The sequence below is a fragment of the Musa acuminata genome, chromosome BXJ2-3, assembly GCF_036884655.1.
Source record: "Musa acuminata AAA Group cultivar baxijiao chromosome BXJ2-3, Cavendish_Baxijiao_AAA, whole genome shotgun sequence".
Classification (NCBI taxonomy): domain Eukaryota; kingdom Viridiplantae; phylum Streptophyta; class Magnoliopsida; order Zingiberales; family Musaceae; genus Musa; species Musa acuminata.
The window spans coordinates 10,020,537-10,041,785 of record NC_088340.1 but is presented as its reverse complement, the minus strand read 5'-3'; the positions used below and the strand labels follow the sequence as shown (position 1 = coordinate 10,041,785).

At 37.3% G+C, this 21,249-nt stretch overlaps 3 protein-coding genes across 7 annotated transcripts; 2 read left to right on the top strand and 1 right to left on the bottom strand.

Moving 5' to 3' along the window:
• Window positions 1-151: 151 nt before the first annotated feature.
• Window positions 152-794, top strand: LOC135607330 (uncharacterized). Its single transcript, XM_065099083.1, has one exon. It carries the CDS (start codon window positions 178-180, stop codon window positions 649-651), a length of 474 nt encoding a protein of 157 aa, XP_064955155.1. The 5' UTR covers window positions 152-177; the 3' UTR covers window positions 652-794.
• A 575-nt stretch (window positions 795-1,369) lies between these two features.
• Window positions 1,370-7,764, top strand: LOC135607328 (uncharacterized). Of its 2 annotated transcripts, XM_065099080.1 has the most exons (8): window positions 1,484-1,621; window positions 3,647-3,808; window positions 4,249-5,618; window positions 5,758-6,444; window positions 6,525-6,608; window positions 6,717-6,792; window positions 6,963-7,285; window positions 7,359-7,764. In XM_065099080.1, the coding sequence occupies exons 2-8, from the start codon at window positions 3,748-3,750 to the stop codon at window positions 7,569-7,571; spliced, it is 2,814 nt and encodes a 937-aa protein (XP_064955152.1). In that variant the 5' UTR covers window positions 1,484-1,621; window positions 3,647-3,747; the 3' UTR covers window positions 7,572-7,764. The 2 variants fall into 2 exon arrangements, with proteins under 2 accessions (XP_064955153.1, XP_064955152.1); XM_065099081.1 differs by lacking the exon at window positions 3,647-3,808 and having other exon boundaries at window positions 1,370-1,621.
• Window positions 7,765-9,156: 1,392 nt separating this feature from the next.
• Window positions 9,157-14,661, bottom strand: LOC135607327 (pto-interacting protein 1-like). 4 transcript variants are annotated; one of them, XM_065099075.1, is made up of 9 exons: window positions 14,436-14,661; window positions 14,213-14,285; window positions 13,055-13,187; window positions 12,313-12,572; window positions 12,114-12,240; window positions 10,919-11,192; window positions 10,297-10,429; window positions 10,068-10,154; window positions 9,157-9,581 (listed from the first exon to the last, which is right to left on the bottom strand). In XM_065099075.1, exons 3-9 carry the CDS (start codon window positions 13,131-13,133, stop codon window positions 9,480-9,482), a joined length of 1,062 nt encoding a protein of 353 aa, XP_064955147.1. In that variant the 5' UTR covers window positions 13,134-13,187; window positions 14,213-14,285; window positions 14,436-14,661; the 3' UTR covers window positions 9,157-9,479. The 4 variants fall into 4 exon arrangements, with proteins under 4 accessions (XP_064955147.1, XP_064955146.1, XP_064955148.1 ...); XM_065099074.1 differs by lacking the exon at window positions 14,213-14,285 and having other exon boundaries at window positions 14,436-14,660; XM_065099076.1 differs by lacking the exon at window positions 14,213-14,285 and having other exon boundaries at window positions 12,313-12,563; window positions 14,436-14,659.
• Between the last annotated feature and the right edge of the window lie 6,588 nt (window positions 14,662-21,249).

Genomic DNA, 21,249 nt, shown 5'->3' with positions numbered 1-21,249 from the left:
GAGTGACGCCTTCGCACACCATACCGACCTCCTCTCTCCTCGATCGTCCATTCACTCCCTCACTCTACAGCTGTTTCCATCCTTGCCGTTGATCTCATCGCCCTTTTCCCTATCCCCAACCGTGCTGTGGGTGAGACGAGAGGAAGAGATACGTATCTTCCTTCGGCGCCCACAGAGATGGACTCGGCCGCCCGCTTTCCGGCTCCGGAAGGAACGGCACTGGTCACCGCGGACGAGATGTTCACCAAGCGCGGCTGTTGCTGCTTCCGGATGCCCTGGCCTGGCACGCGGGCGCGCAAGGCGGTGGAGCGGCGCGAGTACGGGGGAGGGCCCGTGACGGGGCGGTGGTGGTGGAGGCGAGGAATGAAGGTGGTCATGAAAGTGAGGGAGTGGACGGAGATCGTGGCCAGCCCCAGATGGAAGACCTTCGTCCGGCGGTTCCGCCGCCGGCCCCGTCACGGCGGGTTCGGATACGACCCCCTCAGTTACGCCCTCAACTTCGACGAAGGGCTGGGCAGCGACTCCGACGGCGACAGCGTTAGACGGGGATTCTCCGCCAGGTACGCCACTCCGCCGGCATCGGCCACGTCGTCGATGGATCTTGGGGGTCCCAACGACGCGCCGCCGTTCGTGGGCGACGCCCACCGATGAGGGTGATTGGAGACCGAAAGGGATGATGTTTTGTAGGTCTTTCATGTATCTTGTAGGGGTTAATTAATCTCATTTTCATATGTTTTCTTAATACATTCTACATTTATATGAGAAAAAAACAGCTATTTTGCCCTTTCCGATAATATATGTTTATATTTATGTATACATTAGTATCTTGACTACCCTAAATCTTATACTTTGTTTGATCTAACCCAAGAATCGCGACTATAATGCACCTAAAAAACACTTTTTTATAGTTGTCTCATTCCTATATATTTCTTAACCTAAAATGGAATAATATGGAATAAAATTAGATACTAATTGTTGAAGTCTTAATAAAATTCAATACATTTATTGGAAAATATGGTCTAATTACACACTAAAAAAATCGAGAAGCCAGTAATCAAGATTAATTAATACAGAGAATGCATATATATAATTAGACCATATTATATATTAGACCATATTAATTAATACAGAGAATGCATATATATATATATATATATATATTTATGTGTGTGTGTGTCGAGATACAATCTAGTTGAAATAGTTATCACTACTAAAACATGAATATCTAGATAAATAAATACTATAAAATTTATTTACTGGTGGTAAATTAATTAACATTTATCACTGCATTTTGAAGAAATATACTTTCATTTTGAATAATTCATCAAATACGTTCATTATTAAGTACATGTTGGAGTACCATACGTACAAAGCTCATGTATATGTGACTCGCTGTCGAACCGGACCGAGGCAGTGCTGAGTCGAGAGACCGATCCTCGGCCAGATCTGAGTTCGCTGTATGCGTCGGACTCAGCCCTATATCCGGCTCCGAGTCAACGCGCGAGGCCAGGGCAAAGGGGCGAGCGACGACAGGACGCCACCGAGTCGAGGAGACGAACCCCAGATGGCGAGACGGCAATCGCCCAGACCTCCCGCGGTGCTCGATCCCCTCTTCTCTCCGGTAATCCGAGTCGATCCAGGCTAATTCTCTTCCCCCTCCGAGTCCCATTTATCGTATCTCTTATGTTCCGTTGGGATGATGATTTCTGTTATTTAGGGTTTGTTTGTTCGATTGGGTGCTTAAGGATTTGTTTCGTTATATGTTGGGTTAGGAACGAAGTAAGTCTTCTTTGTTGGGAATCTGATGATGAAAAGGTTTGTAGAAATTCGAAATCTCTTTTGTTTTTCCATTGTGGAAAGAAATGATGCTGCTTTTGGCAGCAAAAATGGACAATTGCTGTGGCATGTAAGTGGAATTAGGTGTAGTGCAGCTCAGTTATATCAGTGATTTGCTGTTTCCTTATCTGAATTCGAAGAGTAATGGTCATTCCAAATTTTAAAGTTTTCATGGTGAATTTGCTACATGGAAAGTAGGTTCATTGAGTGCTGGAGTGATTCTAGCTGATTCTAGCATCTTCTTTAAGCTTGGAACGTTCGACACCGGGAAGATTCTTGAAATGAAATTCTGAATGATGGTTTCATAAAAAGAGTGAACCTGCAGTTGGTAAAAGTTGACTTTGCACGTAGTGTTCACGGTTATTTGAACATGAACATCATATTTGGTAATAGGGGTTTATATCAAGAGAGTTTGATCCGTGAACATCAGGCCAGTTAATAAAAGGAAAAAAATTCTGGTAGAAATTAAGCTTTTGGATAAGGTGAGCCATAGCGCATTTGAAATTGTACCCCATTTTTGGTGCAGTAGATTGCTTATAATGGTAGGAACACCCTGTTGCATGTGTTAATATATGATTATGATATATTAGTTTATGAGGTTAGAAGTGCAGAGTCCAAACATCGAACCCTGCTCCGCATATTCTAGAGATTAAAGATGAAGATGACTTCCTTGAATTGAATTGTAGTTCTCAATTTCAGTTTAGCAGAATATCGACTAACCTATAGATTTAATTACTGATTGCAAGGTCTTACTTGTAGTTATCCTTATCAGTAAGACATTTAAGCAGCGAGAACACATCCCGGCAACCAATTATTTACTATTTTCACCAACACAAGATAATTAAACAAACATATATTTCGTCCCTGGTAGTTAGCCTTATCTTCATTCTCGATGAGTGTTTTTCTCATCATTGCATTGTTTTTCTCCCAATTGGATGCTTTTGTAACCAGGGCTCTCTTTTGCTGTCCAGGAGAGCATTGTGATCATTGACTATTGACTCACAATCTTGATTTCTAATATTGTGTTTAAGATTTGTGAAAAAAATGCAGATGCTTTTAGAGAAGGTTAGGTTGTTCTCATTACCAATTATGCTGATGCATTCTGCTTCTTAGGTTGCAAAAATGATTCTTTGGGTTGATCTTGCAATCACATATAATCCCTGCTGCAGACTGGTAAAATTATCGGAGTTTCTATTATTTGCAAGTATTTATTTGGTAGTTGCAAAATTCGCTTATGTAACAATCAAGCTTAGTTGAGGAGACAATTAAATTTTCTTCATCTTTCTTTATTTCTTTCATTCTTGATCTTTGTTTGCATGAGTTACGATGATTATATATGAATTGTGCATGACACAGTGAAGGCATCGAATTAATTGGCCCGATGCTTTGACTTTCTTAATTACCTTGAATTGTCATCCATCTGCATGATGTTAATAGTCATGCTATTCAACATTTAGATCTTTCAGTTCTTTGCACCTCCTGCCTTCTGTTTTTCATCCCCTGCTCCTTCTCTCTCAATTAGTAGTCGCTTATCTTTTTGGTTCAGTCTAATGTTCCTTTTCCTCTTGACTTATCAGTTAAAAGTGGTCTGAGGGAGAGTTTCCAGCTTCACTAAAGTGCTTTGATTTGAGAATGATTCTACTGTAATCTCTGGACAATTGACGGTTATTAGCAATTACAATGTATCATAATCCTACTGTTTTAAGCATTTGGGTTGCATATGATTGTTATCTAGTCCACTTTTTTAGAATGGTCTGTTATGGAAACATGTTTACAGATCCCACAATTCTCTATTTTCTGATGAATACAGGAGAAAGTTCTGCCGATGACGTTTCCATTGTCAGGAGTTGGTTCTGCATCTGTTACTGAAGAGCATCAATAAATTGATTTTTTAATTTTTCAGTCTCTTGGATGTTTAAAAATGCTATTTGCATTGCAGATAAATTGCAGCCCACTAACATGTATCTGATAGGTAATATTACCTTTTGCTACAAATAGTGAACAAGAGCAAAAGTTACTTATTGCTGTTCATTGTTTGGTGTTAAAATAACAAACCATTTAGAAACATTCCATATTATGGTGTGTCAAAAGAAGTCTTTTAATACATTTCGTTCTAATGTACTATATTATCAGAATTTGTCATGGAACTTCTACAAATCTGGATTGTTGTTTTAACAAGAATTGGAGTTGCATGTTGTCAGCATCACAAAACAAGAAAATGCTTTATTATGTCAGTCAAAACTCCATTCCAGTCCTTTCTACTCTTGCGGTAACATGTGAAAAAACCAGATTTGACTTTTGTGCTGACTTGCTGCAAAAGTTTATATGGGGACTCTTTAAAATTCTAAACAACCAACATTTTTTTGCAAGTACATTGGTATTAGGATTAACCCATTTTGAGTTTTTCCCCAGATAAAACAGTGAGAAGGGCTGAAGCAGGTGTGCCAAAAATGGTTGAAGAAGTTGCTCCCTTTCGATCAACAGGGTTCACTGACCCTGGCTGGGAACATGGTGTTGCTCAAGATGAGAAAAGGAAAAAAGTGAAGTGCAATTATTGTGGAAAGATAGTTAGTGGAGGAATATATAGATTGAAGCAACACTTGGCTAGAATATCTGGCGAAGTTACATACTGTAAAAAGGCTCCAGAAGAAGTCTTCATGAAAATGAAAGAAAATCTTGAAGGATATAGATCTAACAGAAAACGACACTTAGAAGATGAAGAGCAATCTTTTGATCTGCACTCAAATCATGATGATGAAGAGGAGGAAGAACTTGACTATAAGCAGAAGGGAAGGGAAGCTAGAATTGCCAGAAATTTAGTTACAAGTATAACGCCTCTTAGGTCATTAGGATATATAGATCCTGGATGGGAACATGGTGTTGCTCAAGATGAGAAGAAAAAGAAGGTAAAATGCAATTATTGTGAAAAAATAGTTAGTGGTGGAATAAACCGATTTAAACAACATTTAGCTAGAATTCCTGGGGAAGTTGCATCCTGCAAGATGGCTCCAGAGGAAGTGTATCTTAAGATGAAAGAGAACATGAAATGGCATCGTACTGGAAGGAGACGAAGGCCTGAGACCAAGGAAGTTGCAGCCCTCTATATGCATCCAGAAAATGAGGATGAGAATGAGCATGCAAACGACATGATCAAATCAATACGTACAGTTGATGATCATGATGTTTCTACCAGTAAAACCATACGCAAAAGATCCAGGGGGAGATCACCAGGAAATGGTGCAAGGGGTGCAGAAATGCAGTTGAAACAGATTGCCTTGGATTCTGTGCTTTCAAACACACAAAAAATTCGTTTCCCACTTTCCTACAAGCTATTAAAACAAAAAAGAAGATCCATTAGAAGAAGTCGTAAAGAAGTTCTTTCTGCAATCTGCAGATTTTTTTACTATGCTGCAATACCTTTCAATGCAGCAGACTCTCCGTACTTCCACAGGATGCTGGATTTAGTTAGTCAATATGGACATGGATTTAAGAGCCCTACAAGCAGATTAATTTCAGGTCGGTCACTCCAGGATGAAGTTCAAACTACCAAAGAATATTTTGTAGAAATTAAAGCTTCTTGGGCTACAACTGGTTGCAGTATTTTGGCAGATAGCTGGAGGGATGTGCAGGGAAAAACAATAATCAATTTCCTGGTATCTTGCCCGAGAGGAACATACTTTATATCTTCTGTTGATGCTTCTGATGTGGTAAAGGATGCAACATGTCTTTTCAAGTTAATAGACAAAGTTGTAGAGGAAGTAGGCGAGAGGAATGTGGTGCAGGTACCAAACTATTTTGTTTCAGCTATTTCTTTTTATTGATAATTCTACATACAGCAGGAAACTACACTTCCCGATTAGGATTGCCATTTTGCTGGGCATATGTGATTCATGCATCGTGATAATTCTAACTATTTTACAGGTAATTACAGAAAACACTGCATGCTATAAAGCTGCTGGGAAGCTGCTAGAGGAGAAGAGAAGAAGTCTATTCTGGACGCCTTGTGCTGCTTATTGCATTGATCAAATTCTGGAGGATTTTACAGAGATAAAATGGGTCAAAGAATGCCTTGAAAAAGGCCAGAAGATTACCAGGTTCATTTACAACCACATTTGGTTGCTAAATCTTATGAAAAAGGAATTTACAGCTGGTAAAGAAATTCTTAAACCAGCTATTACAAGGTTTTTAACTAGTTTTCTTACTTTGCGATGCCTGCAAGACCATCGGTCTGCTCTCAAAAGGATGTTCCACTCTAGTAGGTGGATGTCTTCCCAATTAGCCAAATCAGACGAGGGAAAGGAAGTTGAAAAAATCATCTTTAACTCGACATTTTGGAAGAAGACACATTATGTGAATAAGTCTGTGGATCCAGTCGTCCAAATGCTTACAGTAGTTGGGAGTAACTGTACCTTGTCCATGCCATCAATCTATAACGGCATATACAGTGCTAAGCTTGCAATGAAAGCTGTCCATGCTGACAGTGAACAAAAGTATGGCCCATTTTGGAGTGTTTTAGATAACCATTGGAATTCTGTATTTCACCATCCCCTCTACGTTGCAGCATACTTCCTTAATCCATCATATCGCTACCGACCAGATTTCATGGCGGTAAGAGTAACCCTCTGCTTGTTTAGGTTTTTGCACTTGTGATGCTTCTCTTTTGAATTTGCATTCTTTAGCATTTGTAGATTCCAGACGTCATTCGTGGTTTAAATGAGTGCATCACTCGACTGGAACCAGATACTGGAAGAAGAATTTCAGCTGCAGCACAGGTGCTTGGTTCTGCTTTTGAGTTTTCTTAACCATTTCTGCCAGAAAATTTCTGATCTCTAATGTTTATTTTGGGACTACTTTTTGTGATCTGATATTCTTCACTGCAGATTTCTGATTTTGTTTATGCAAAAGCTGATTTTGGAACTGAGCTTGCGTTAAGCACAAGAATAGACTTGGATCCAGGTACAAACAACACAACTGATGATAAGCATTTGGGGCTGCATCAATCACAATTACCTTTGGGCATTAAAACTTTGTGGGATGCTATTGTCCTAATACTGCTAATGACATGCTATGATGTTAATTTGTGTTCTCTCTGTTCTGTTTTTGTTCTTCATTTCTGTGTTTTGTAGCTGCATGGTGGCAACAACATGGAATAAACTGCCTTGAGCTGCAACGAATTGCGGTTCGCATATTAAGCCAGTCGTGCACATCCTTTGGTTGCAAACCCAATTGGAGCACATTTGATCATACTCATGCTACGAGGCACAGCCGTTTGGCTCAGAAAAGATTGAATGATTTTGCCTACGTCCACTACAACTTGCGTCTTAGGGAGCGGGAGAGGCAACTAAAAAGAATAACTGATGAATCAATATCTTTTGATAATGTCTTTTTGGAGAGATTGTTAGATAATTGGATCGTGAGCATTGATCAACCAGCTTTGCTAGACGATGAGGTACCCCCTGCCCTTTCATTCTGTCATTTCATTGCCATAACTATTTGACTAAATTGCTTTATTTTGGATATAGGAGGCTCTCTACCATAACGCGGAGCAAGCAGAGTCCTATGGGATTGAAATCAATGAGAATGAGGAATTCAACAGAGGGTCCAAGAAGACTTCCACAGATATAGCATTGCCTGAACTATTGGAGACGTCAGGTGCTCATCCTGCTGGAGTGGGTGCCGCGACCGATGAAGACGACACCGATCTTGATTTCCTCGATGATGATTTGGATGATTAGTTCTTGTAACTGGCTTCATTGTGAGAATTGTGATTTGATTAGATGAACCTTAGATAACCAACATGAAATGAATCTTGATTGTTCTGGATAACTAAACAAGTGAGTCCATTAATGTAGTTTCATCTTGTAATATATGAATTGAATGTAAGCATATCACAACAGTGTTCGAAAATGAAAGACTCAGTGTCGTTAATTTGGCTTGTTGATTACAGTATTATTATTATTATTATTATTATTTTTTTTTTTTGTATTCATACCTGCTGCTCACTAGATCATTCTTATTACTAATCATTGCTTTACGCCATCTGTATCCTCACCACTCGCGCCGTCTTAGATTTCAATTCTTGTCTTGCACCATTTGTACTTATGTAATTGCAACTTGTGATCAATGGACAAAAAGATCATATGGATATTAAAAAATCAAGAAATCACTTAAAAACAACACATGAAAATATGTATATAATCTTCTTGAATTTAAATGAGGACAACCATCCCCTAGAAATATTTATAGATACACTGGATAGATAAGATGAATTAACGAGGTTTAGTGGCGAGGAGAGGCACGAAGAGGAAGACAAAGAAACGCTACTAGACTTTATACGTACCTCCATACGTCTCTCATTGTCGGCACACACAGGTACTAAACACCTGCGCTGCTACGGCTTGTCACCTTGCTCCGAAGGATCAGATGCTCATTGAATCCTTGTGAGAAAGCCGAGGAAGAAAGTCTGCTTCCTCATTAATGGCCTTCCTTCTTCAGGAATGGAGACTGGACCTCCTTGGGGAACAAGATGTTTGAGATTGCACTTGTATAGTTTGACCTCGATGGCCACGACCGGCTCCGACAGCTTACAGCGACACTCCGACCATCGACCGGGTGAGGTGAGTGACCATTGCATAAATCTCTCTCATACTCATGGAATCTGGACTCTACGCGGTTGCTCTCCTCAGGTGACCTCCTTGATTTGTAATTCTCCAATACCATTATTAGTCCTACGGAGGAGAAGGATGTAATCTTTCTGTGCAGATTTACGGAGGCTGCACGACGATTCAATGTCCTTTCTACTCTTAGGGGCATTGATCAACCGGCTTTCCAAGAAGAAGATGAGGAGGTGCCCTCCGCATGCCCTTTCTTTCTTGTCATTTCTTTGCTGCGACTTCCACAGGTGTAGCATCGCCTGAACCATTTCGGACATCAAGTGCTTCAACCACCGATGAACAAGATGGCATTGATCTAGATTTTCTCGATGATGATTTGGATGATTAGTGCGTGTAACCGGGCTTCATTGCAAGAACTCGTCACTTCATCGAGGAGGTCTTGCGCTCTTACGTTTACGCCATCTGTGTCCTCATGACTTGCCCTGTCTTTGATTTCAATTCTGGATGTGTGCATATGTAGGGGGCGGAATCCATCCATGCTGTTGCGTGAAGAACTCGATACAGTCGCTGTTTGTGCTCCAAATACTGTTTTCAGTGATGATCTCGTTTATCATATCATTAAACTTGATCCATTCCGCCTACATTACCATCACGATCTCAACGATACGCCTCCTCATCAGCCAAATTCTTCATGAACTCGAAATACTGCAAACCGAAAACATTATGGTGCATTTTATTACAAACCTCCATTTCGAATAAGATTAACCATCTGTTTGGAAACAAGGAAAGATAACAAAAAAGGGATACAAAGGATTTCTAAGAACTTCTCCGGGTGTAAATTATATTCCACGGGCACCGAATTCTCTTGTGAGCAAGGAACAACAATGGCAGAGGAAGGGTTGCATCATCCTGTGGTCTCACCAGCAGAAGACATGGTTTCTGAAACCTAGCATGACACCTTTACTCCGATACCAGAAACAGTAGAGCGGAAGAGAGCCGCACGAGCGTGGTGCCTTGGTAGGTAGAACATTATTGCATGATCAAAAGAGTCTGGAGTGATTCGACGACGATGCTCATATTTGGGCGATCATCAGCTTCATATTGCAAACACGAAGCAGCTATTTTGGCGAACTATTTCCAAGATAAGAGAAACAGATTAAAAAGAAATACAAAAGCGATCAAGTTATAATAGACATAAAGATGCTTCTGCCATGCACTCAGATCAAATACTATTCGATAAGCTGATAACTAGTACTAAGATGGCCTGTGATGAGAGAAAAGCAGAGTAATCATACTATGAGGATCCGTAGAACAAAGAACTTAAGGAAAATATGCAATCGGTTAAATTAGACATTTTCTAAACATATTCACATTCATCTGCAGGTGATATTGATGATAAATGTATTTTGACCTCACACCAGATGTAATTCCTTGAGTGGCTAAAAAGAGAATCTCATCCATTTAAAACAGGAAACCTGTTGATGTTTGGCTTCTCTTAGCTCCTACTATACCAAATGAACAAGAAGTGTATTGCTCTACAAATCACATATACCAAGCACTAAAAGACACGAAACAAAGACAACAAATGCAAGAGCAGTATGAAATTTCAAATGTTACCTTTGCAACAGACTCGTGAGGGTACTGTCCTCCCAACCTTTCATCTACAATTTCTGCCACCTCATCCTTAGTAAGTCTATTCGATGCCTGCACATGATTGTACAATTCACTAAGGGTTGGTTCCCTATGATTGAAGTGAAAAAAATGCAGCAGGAAGCAAAATGGAAGATTTTGACATTGCTAATAATAGGCAAAGAAAAAGGATGAAAAAGAAGTAATACATGCATACCCATGTCACAAGACTCTTCTGTCCTCGTGGTAAACTACGATCCAGAGGTTTACGGCCAGTTAAAAGCTCTAAAAGAACAACTCCAAAGCTGTAAACATCACTCTTGGAAGTAAGCTGTCCCGTCAAAGCAAACCTGCCAGCCAGGCAAAAACTTTTAACTCGAGCTTTCTGGATATGATTCATATTATAATGTTAAAGGTGCGGTTTTACTGAAGGTTAAACCAAGACTCAGCTGGAGTGAACCATAGTGGTTCATTGTGCCTATTTGACCTATAGTTGCTAAAGATCAATCTGTTATGGATTTTGATTCATGTTTAGGTTGAACACCTTAAAATCATGACTCGCCCCAAACCTAAATGGATCTCTAGCTGACTCAACACTATCTTTCAGCAACAATATAGTATAATGGCCTTTGAAGATTCATACAGCAGTTTGCTGATATAGTTCTAGCTGGAGACCATGGACGTACTAAAGATCCTGATAAATAAAATTATACTATAAAAGAAGTTTAAAAAGAATTTTATTACTCAAATTGAAGCTAAAAACTGGCTTCAATGTGTTGCACATGTTTATTGGTAATAAAAACACACAAATTGTATGAAAAAGATATAGAGTAACTTACTCTGGAGCATTATAAACAAAAGTTCCAATAAGTTGAGTGGACCGAAGATGTGAAGCCATGCCAGAGGCATGATATGACAGGCCAAAATCACCTATTTTTGCGACATCATTATCAAATATAAGTATGTTGCTGGACCTGATGTCACGATGGGTAAGAGGAGGTTTTGTTTTCTCATGCAGGTATTCAAGTCCTTCTGCAGCCCCTGTGGCAATTTTAACTCGTTGTACCCATGACAAAACTGGACCTGGCTTTGCCCCTTCGACACCTTTTTGTCCTGTGTTAAACAATCATATATTATTTTGCTTTTATAGTTCTGAAGGAGAAATTGGCAATGCTTGACAAGGGTTTATGTAAGGATAATCTTAAAATCTTAATGTCCTTGAAACAATTAATGCATTATGCGCCAACAATCAACAAACAGAAGTCAAAGGTACATCACATGTATGTAACACACAATGTAATATGCAACTTATGAACAGTGGACAAAAATCATATGGATATAAAAATTGAGAAATTACTTCAATTAAGATATTTATATGATCTTCTTGAAGTTAAATGAGGACAGCCATCTAAGGCAGAATGAATGTCCTAGAAAGATGTATAGATGCACTGAATAGAGAATATTTCTTATCCTATCATTACTTACAAAAGATAAACCTATCTACAATCATCTAATAATCCTAACATGATGGAGACCTTTTGGGAGCACTAATACATGTAGTAACCTGCACTACTTAAGGTCCATAAGAATCAGAGTATGGGTAAATATTTTGAAGTATGGTGTGACTATTGCCAGATTATATCAAGAGATAGCTGCCAGTCTTCCGGTAGCATAATTTCAAGTGTATTTATTATTACCCATGTTTAGATGGCATTTATGGTTTAAGTATTCTATTAAGGATAAATCTAGTGGAACCCAATGGATGAGGCTTCTGCCTATTGAAAGTTTGGGGGAGAGTTGATGTCCACAATTTTACTCCTACGATTAAAGAGACTATACGCATCACTCAAATCTTAATCACATAGGTCGAATAGGAGCAATCTTACCATTGCACCAAGACTGCCCTCAGCATAGATATTCTATCCAGTAGAAAATAATCAACGTAGAAAAAGATTGTCCTACCGACGATCCAACAAATAAAAAAAATAATTGCAACAAGTAAATTATGAGTTACAAGATGCAATCATCTTATACCATGTAGGATATCATGAAGGGATCCAATGTTTCCATACTCGTATGCAAGAATGCGTAGACTTCCATCAATACAGTAACCGAGCAGCTCAACTAAATTTTTGTGTTGCAATCTTGACATCTTGGATACCTGTAAATTATTCTATTAAGGGAATCGATAATATCAGCAAGACAGACAAGTCAATAGCAATGATCAACACACCTGTGCCAGAAATACTCCATCCGGCTGCTTAGTGGCATCTAACCTTTTTATGGCAGACTTATGTCCATTTCTCAGTGTACCACAGTAAATTCTTGCATACGAACTCTCTCCAACATAAGTTTCATTGCTGAAATTTTTTGTAGCTTCCTTTATTTCATCTACTGGAATGGCAGGAACTGCAATTGGTTCCATTGTTACAAGTTGTGCACTGTTAGAAGCAAAATTTGGGGCATGCTTAGCACCATCATGACCTGCATCAACTAAAGTGAAAATTCATATCTGAATGTTGTGGAAATATGAGATGAGGAATCAAATGCTATACATATCAAACATTAACAGGAAGACTGGTCGAAGCCAGAGAAACTTCTGTTTGGTCATAAGGATATCCGGGACATGAATCATACCGTAAGCAAGAGTTTTAGAGTGAATATGTAGTTCGTGAAAATGTAGCTTCATCAGATTAGACTGACAGATATTGCAGAAATTACATACATACAAAATAAAGAATCATAACTTTCAACAGACAAAAAGGGCGTGTACTTACTGTGACTTTGGCATTTAGATGAAGAGAAACACAAGCAACAAGGTATATCAAATACATTAATCAGCAGTTAAATCTTGTACAGGCTATTCAGTTCTAAGAAATATTACATTGTTATATGAATAATTCAGATGCAATGATATGGATTGATAAAACCAAGCCTAGTACAAATATGCTTGTATTAATGTCGCATGACATTACCTGTTAAATTAGCAGCAGAAGGCTGGTCATACTTAGATGGTTTCTGGGAACCAGATTTTCTGAAAAAACGGAAGCACATTATCCTTTTTACTCAAAACAGCTGCCTCTGTCCTCAAAATAACCGTGCTTATTTCTAGAAAAGGAAAGAACTAGATAATCTCAGAAAGAATAGCAATTCAAATAAATGGAGGGCACTTCAGAATTCAAGACTTGTCATCAATAAAAAACAAACACATAAATAAAGAAATTAAAGCTCCTATATTTCTAAGATGGAGTAGGTCAAATTGTTTACTGGTACTGCACCATGACAATCATGCATACGATAAACAACCAAGAAATTCCCAAAAGCATGCTTGTCAGCTAACAGTTGGTCTCATTTAATCATCTAAATTGCTAGTGATACTCACCTAACCCTAAGAATAGTCAAAGGGGTGCAATAGAAGCTATTGCTAACAAAATATGACCATCGTTGTTCTCTAATGACAGATTTGTATATCATGAACAAGAAAAATAAGGTTAATATGACAAATATGCTGCCTCAACATTCCAAGAATAATCTGAACCATTCAAAATGATGTGATACAGTTGAAATTGGTAAAAGAAAAATATTTTCCTTTTTAGCTTATAATTTCTGTGTTGGGAAACATGCTCTATGACATTGTACCTCTCTTTTCTTTTCAGAATCCATGATTAGGAAATTGTTACAGAGAATGAGAGACAAAGATGACAATGCAACTTTTTCAAGGTATACAACAGTGCATAAACCATTCACATCTAAGTTATTTACAAATATGACATAAATACTTGTATTCCATCATCAGTGTTAGTTCAATGGCTGGAAATGAAATGTATGTATATCGTTCTTTACACCTTTGATCGATGCACTTTTCTATTGACAACTCTTCGAATTTTACACAAGATTTCATTGTTGATGACTTTCCTGGTTCACACTTTGCAAACCAACAAGTCATGGTAATGTTTCCACTTGTCAAATTTGTAAGGACACCTAAGAACACATTTACTTCAAACACAGAACATATTCATAGCAATCAATATGTGCTGTGTTTATACGTTAGAATCCAAATTTTATGACATCAAAGATACCATTTTTTTTTACTTTTAATGACCACAGTTGCCACTTATAAACAACAAATATACCCTCTCCCAGAAACCAATTGCTCAAGGTACTTTTCTTTCTTTCGTCCCTCGTGTCATAATTCAGTCGCCAGAGCTGAAGATCCATAAGCAAGAATCAACAAAATAAATAACGGAGAAGACATTGGAACTCAAAATAATAGCATCGATGATCCAGGGAATCGATCAGAATTCAGGAACCCTCGTTTCATCAGAAACAAAGGGAACCGCAAAGATTAAGTCTCACCTCTGCTTCCAGCGAGCTCTGGCCTCTGCCGGAGGGCGGGAGAGAAGAAAAGAGAGTCTGAGCACCGTAGCGGAATCCAGCGATGGTTCGCAAGGTAGCAGGTGGCGCGGGGGACGGGAGGGCGGAGAAGACGCTTCCCCTGAGTCGCAGGGAGCGAACTGAGAAGCGACGGGAACGGCTGGTCATGGGAGGGACCTTTGATCACCTTCTTTCGGTGGCCAGTACGCGTTCCCGTCACCCCCCGTGAACTAACCATCCATCGACTGACAACTCGAGGTTCAAGTCGACGACCGAAGGCGGGGTCGCGACACCTCCCGTTGTTGACTCGGACGCGTTCCTCTTATTATTTTCCACGTAAAAACACAGGTACCCGACAACGTTTCCCCAAAACGTTGCTCGCCCTACGTGGGTCGGTTACACGTCTATCCGTGGGCCCCACCTAAAATAGGTCCGTCGCGGAGCGACGTGGAATGAGAAATTCTCCAGAAGGCCACTGACGGAGCGTGGCGTATGCGTGACGGCATCGGGCGAGTCAACCATGGCTCCATCTCATCAAGACGGTGTCGGAGGAGTCAACGCCGGACGCAGTTCGTCAACCCATGCAGCATAGCACAACGGGAAGGGATTTATTGCGGCGTAGGACGCCGATCTATTTATTTTTGACACCGATCGTATTGATTCATGTTAGAAGAATGTGCAAATATTTGAATTAAAGAAATCACAAAAAACACAAAAATATGATAAAAGCCGAAAATAAATATTACAAGGGTTTTAAAAATGATCTCAGAATTACAGGGGAGGTCTCAACGTGCTGAGGAAAGATGAGATCAATATGCACACGAATAAAGGCTATGCATGGCACTGGGTCTTACCATCAGGTCTCGACCAAGGACAAGTTTCATTTTTTACTTACAATTCCAAGAAACAACATGGGATCAACTGATCAAGCATCTCGGTGCAAGAATTCATGAGCAGGTGAAGTCAGAACTCAGAATGGTCATTTTCTCCTTTTCTTTATCTCAGTTTCTTAGAATTAGTGATTTTTAAGCTAGAAACAATGCATAGTTAGTGTATTTATGTGATATTATTTGCAAAGGATTTAATAGTGCTATAAATGAATTATCATATATTTGATCGAGAACCTCTAATCATTTTCCATTATATTACAAACGTGTGGAAACACGGAGTCTGCAGCGTTGAAAGGTACTGCGGCATCGAAAGGTATTGCAGAAACGACCAGCATTGTTGTTTGTAATCAACAACAAGTTATTCCTCCTCTCCTTCATCGACATGAATCGAGTGCAGATCAAAAGATTGCTCTTCATCTTCTAAGTATCGTTTTCTGTTAAATCTATATCCTTTAAGAGTTTAGACTTCTTCTGCAGCCTTGTTGCAGTACCATCTTTCTCGCAACTTCATTTTTGAGCACCTCCTTCGTCTTTCTCACAGCTCGATTTTTTTGGTGCTAACATTGTCCCATGGACTATGAAAAATTTACATAGGATGAACCTCACGCTAGAGAAAAATTCCTTCTCCAAACAAGAACCATCGATACACTAATATTATTTAATCGGAGAATTATCTAAGAAAAATTATTCATCCGGATGGAAAACGTTGAAACACTCGCTCACCCAACCATTAGTGAATTGGTGGTTTCTGTTTGGAGAAGAAGGATCTTCCTCCAACGTGAGATCTATCAAATGCAAACTTTTCACAGTTCATTACACATACTTTGTTTACAAGTGTCATAATGGGACAAAGTTAGCAAAAAAAAAATGAATTGTGAGAAAGGCTAAAGATAGTTAGTGGAGTTAATAACATTAAAAAAAAAAGGCTCCAGAAGAAATCTTTATGAAAATGAAAGAAAATCGTTAAGGATATATATCTCAATTAGAAGATAATGAGTATTTTTTTTATTTACATTCAAATCTTAATGACGAAGAGGAGGTATAAGTTGTTCATTATAAACAGAAGGGAAGGGAAGGGAAGCTAGAATCGTTAGAAATTTAGTTACAAGTATAATACCTCTTAGATCATTATGATGGAAATATGATATTTCCAAAGGAGAGATCGATGATAAATAATTTGATCCTCGTTTAGCCCTAGAAACAAAAAAAAAAAACTTATAAAAGACTATTAAGTATTATTATAAACTTAGATTTAAACACTTAAATGACTATTAAGCATTATTATAAACTTAGATTTAAACACTTAAATATTTTGGGTTTTGGGTCAAAAAAAAAGATTATATGACTCTATTTAAATAAGTAAAAGATATTATGGATTTATGATAAGATTCCTTTTAAGAGATGATTTTATTGAAAGAAATTTTTTTATGTTTTTTCTTGGACCCTTTATCCTCGCCTATAAATATAGAGGTTTCTTCTATTGTTTGATAGTTTGATTTTGATGATTCAACTTATGTTACTAATAATATATAAAAAATATTTATAATCTAAAAATTAAAAAATATAAAAGATTTGTCATTATGATAAGATTCCTTTTAAGAGATGATTTTATTGAAAGAGATTTTTTTATGTTTTTTCTTGGACCCTTTATCCTCGCCTATAAATATAGAGGTTTCTTCTATTGTTTGATAGTTTGATTTTGATGATTCAACTTATGTTACTAATAATATATAAATTTTTTTTATAATCTAAAAATTAAAAAATATAAAAGATTTTTTAATCTAAAAATTAAAAAATTAAAAAATCTAAAAGTGAAAATGATAACACTGAAACTTATCACCTTAACCTAGAGATGAGTCATTTGATAAATCTATTAGTGATACATTATATTCTTACTATTTCTAAAAGTTTAGTTTCACTATCTAAAATTAATAATTTATGATATTATCTTTCTTTTATAATAATAAATTTAATAAATTTTATAACTCAATAAATTTTATTTTAAAAATATATATGAAAGTTTATACATAATTAATTTAAATCTTGAATTTATAAAGATATGGGTGATCTTGGAATCAAATATTGGATTAAAATATAGTTTTAATTATGAGAAATCTTTTATATTGTAGCACATTTTGGATATATCTTCAAATAAATAACTAAAAGATCAGTGAATGTTAATATTTTGATATATTTAAACTTATCTGATTTTAATATTTGTATAAATTGCATTAAGCGATAGTAAGCTAAGGATATAAAAAAATATATCATAAATGTTCATATTGATATTTGTGAATCATTTCATATTTTCTATTTCGATAAAGAAAGATATTTCAATAAAGAAAAAATATATATTATATATATATAGTTGTATATATATATTACATATACTCTCAAGTATAAATAAATAAAATCGAGAGATAATTAGATAAAAAAATTAAAATTATAGTGATGAATTTTATGACAAATATAATAAGTCATATCATAATCCTAATCCTTTTGGTAAATTCCTAAGAAAGTGAAGTATTTATGTTTGGTATATTGTATGCCATGGCATAATGATATTATTTAAAAAATAAAATCATACTCTTATAAAGAAGAATTATGAGTTATTCCTCTATATTTAAGATGATGTGGGATGAAACTTGTTGAATCTCATATTTTGATGATGAAGTCAATTATAATTTGTTTGATCTAATCTTTATGTTGAGAAAAGTGTTTAAGATTAACTGCGATAGCAGGTGTTATGCCGGAGTCAAGATCGAGATCACGTTGGGAGTTCGAGAGTTTGTCGAAAGTTCTGCCGGAACCAACCGAGAAGTCTAGGAGCTTGCCAAAGAAGCTTATCGGAACTTGCTAAGAAGATCGTCGTAAAGTCCAAGAGCTTGCCGGGAGTCCGTCGGGGCATTGCCGAGAGTTTGTCGGATGTTCATCGAAAAAATGCCGGAACAAGAAGTGCTGTGATCATGTCTTAATTATCGTAGTTAGAGCGTAAATTAAGTTAGAATTGGAAGGTAATCCCATTAACTTAATTAGGGGCCAACTGGGCCCTTAACAGGGTTCATTTGGGCTGGATTAAACAGCCCAATCAGCCCCTGAAAATATGGCCGATAGTGGCACTGCCTAGAAGACCCAGTCTCCCAGGTGGTCTGGGCGATAGTACTGCTAGCAGTTATTGCTGCTAGCGGTAATATCGCCCAATGTCAAGTGTAAGGCGGTGGTACCGCCCAGTAATGACGGTGGTACCGTCAGGACCTCGGAAATCTGGGATTAGACACTTTTTTGCTCCATTTTTGAAGCCATTGGGGCCTATACAAACCCCACTCTTTTTTGCATGAAAGGGCACAAAAGTATTGAGATAATCTTGAGTTGTTGGGGTGTAAAAGTATTGTAAACAAGTGCTAGAGTTCTCCTCCTCCTTTTCCAAGTTTTAAGATCATTCAAGAGAGGTATGAGACTTGTAAGAGTTCTCTCCTAAACTCGTGAAAAGGAGAAAGCGCTGTAAGAGTGGTTGGTCTTCACTTATTGAAGGAAGGCCTTTAGTGGACATCGATGATCTCGTCGGAGGATAAATCCGAAAGTGAGTGTAGGTGTCACATCCTGAATTTTATATATATATATATATATATCTCTTTCCACACATTTAGGCCAAATAGATAAACATCACTTTATTCATCATTCATAAACATTTATTACAATTCATTTATTACAATCCATTTATTTATCGAATCATAAATAAAAAGTAAACATAGTGATGTTAACTTCAAGAATCATCCAAGTGGCTCTCCACTGGAATCCGATTTAGTACTAGAGGGAGGCTGCTCTGAAAATAAAAAAAAAATAAAGAAAATTCAGCAACGCTGAGTAGGAACCCCAAAAGTCAACTCAAAATGTATACATAATCAAAATTCAATCAATCATCCCATTGGCGTATATCAAGTACCTGAAGGAGCACTCCCCCAACAGCGGATGGAGAGGCTTTATCCTACTGGATGAGTTTGTGTTCCCCCAACAGCGGATGGAGGCAAACTCATATCATACTCCCAACAGCGGACGGAGTGGTGTCCCACACCCGCCAAAGTGGGGACACGTTCCTCCCAACAACGGATGGAGGAACCGTCTAGTCGCCACGTCTGACGGCCCGCTAATCCCCGAAGGGAATCGCCCTACCTGCTCTCGGCAGGAAAATAATATAATCTCACACTGGTCATGTCCATTTTGGGATGAAATAACATATTTAAAACGTCTCTTTCAAATATCATCAATATCAAATAATATAAATTAGCTCTCAATTGACTTGAACTCTAGTTTAATCGATTCAATTGAACTCGATTTACTAGAGCCTAACTGAACTGATCTCTAATCATTATTTAACTGGTCTGGAACCACCCTAGACTAGCATAATTTAGACTAGATTAAGTTCAATTTAGGTTAAACTAACTTGAATAAGTCAATCAATTCGGAATCACCCTGAATTGATCTAGACTAATCAAGTCTAGTTTAGTTCAATCAATATTTGAGCTCAAGTTCAACAATAATATTGAGCTAGATTGAGCCAGTCCATCTACTGGTCATGTGCATTATACATGACTGAGCATGCATTACACAAAACTAGCCCAGCCCTGGCTCATGGACTAGTCATGTGCATCGCATGTGACCACCCATAATGGTTGGGCTGGGGTAGCCTACGGGCCAAGGCCTGACCCGTGGGTTGGGCCTGGCCTGTGAGCAATTTCATTCCAATTAATATTCAATTTCATATCATAGCATATACCTATTAACAACATAAATAAAAACATAATAATGCATTAACGAGGAGAAAAGCTTTAATACAAGGAAATAACGTTCTAAATTTGACTAGAAATCATAAGACATTAAAAGAGAGATTTGGAGATAAGTTTTAATACAAGGAAATAGCCTTCTAAATTCAAATAAAAATCATGTTTTCAATACATATAAAATTTCAACATATTCTAGTCATATTTTAATCAGAATAATATATTTTAAATTTCATATCAAAGAATATCAAAAAAGGATTTTAGATAACATATTCTAGTCTAACAAGATTTTAATCCAGACAAAATTAAAGATAAACTGTAATACAGAAAATATATTATATAAAACATATACCTTTTTAACATATTTAATTTTATAATAAAAACCTTAATCATGGGTCAAAGAATATTATGAAAACTTTAACTGATTACTTTAATACAAAAATTTTGACATTTAAAGAATTGATACACATTTTTCAAACTATAAAACTGGTAGGGAAACCTACCTCTTGTCAATAGGGTGTAACTCTTCGTTTTCTTGTCAACAGGGTGTAACTCATCGTTCCTCCCACTGCTAGGCTCGACTAAGTGAGGATCGAATGAGAGAAATCCCTCCCCTTTAAATAGGAGGAGGTGAGCCTCTATTAAGGGAAATTTATTTTAATTTTTATATTTATTTAATATAAATTATTTATATTTAATATACTAACAAATATAATATCATCATATTTAGAATACTTAATAGCTATTTCCTTAATTCATATCAACAAACAAGGAAGTAGATTAAGATTTCCTTAAATTATAATAACAAGTAAGGAAATAAAATCAATTCCTAACTTAAATATTTGATTTGATTACATTTCTCCCCTCCTATAGGAAATTTGGTTCCCAAATTTAGCTTACCTTAATAGAATATATGAGGATACTGCTCTCGCATATCTTCTTCTCTTTCCCACGTTGCCTCTTGGTCTGAATGGTGTTGTTGCCAACAAATCTTTACCAAAGGTATAATTTTGTTCCTTAGAACATGTTCTTTTCTTTCCAAGATCCAGGTTGGTTGTTCTCTAAAAGTGGCATCATCTCGTAGTTGTAGAGGTTGGTAAGATATGACATGTGATGGATCCCTGATAT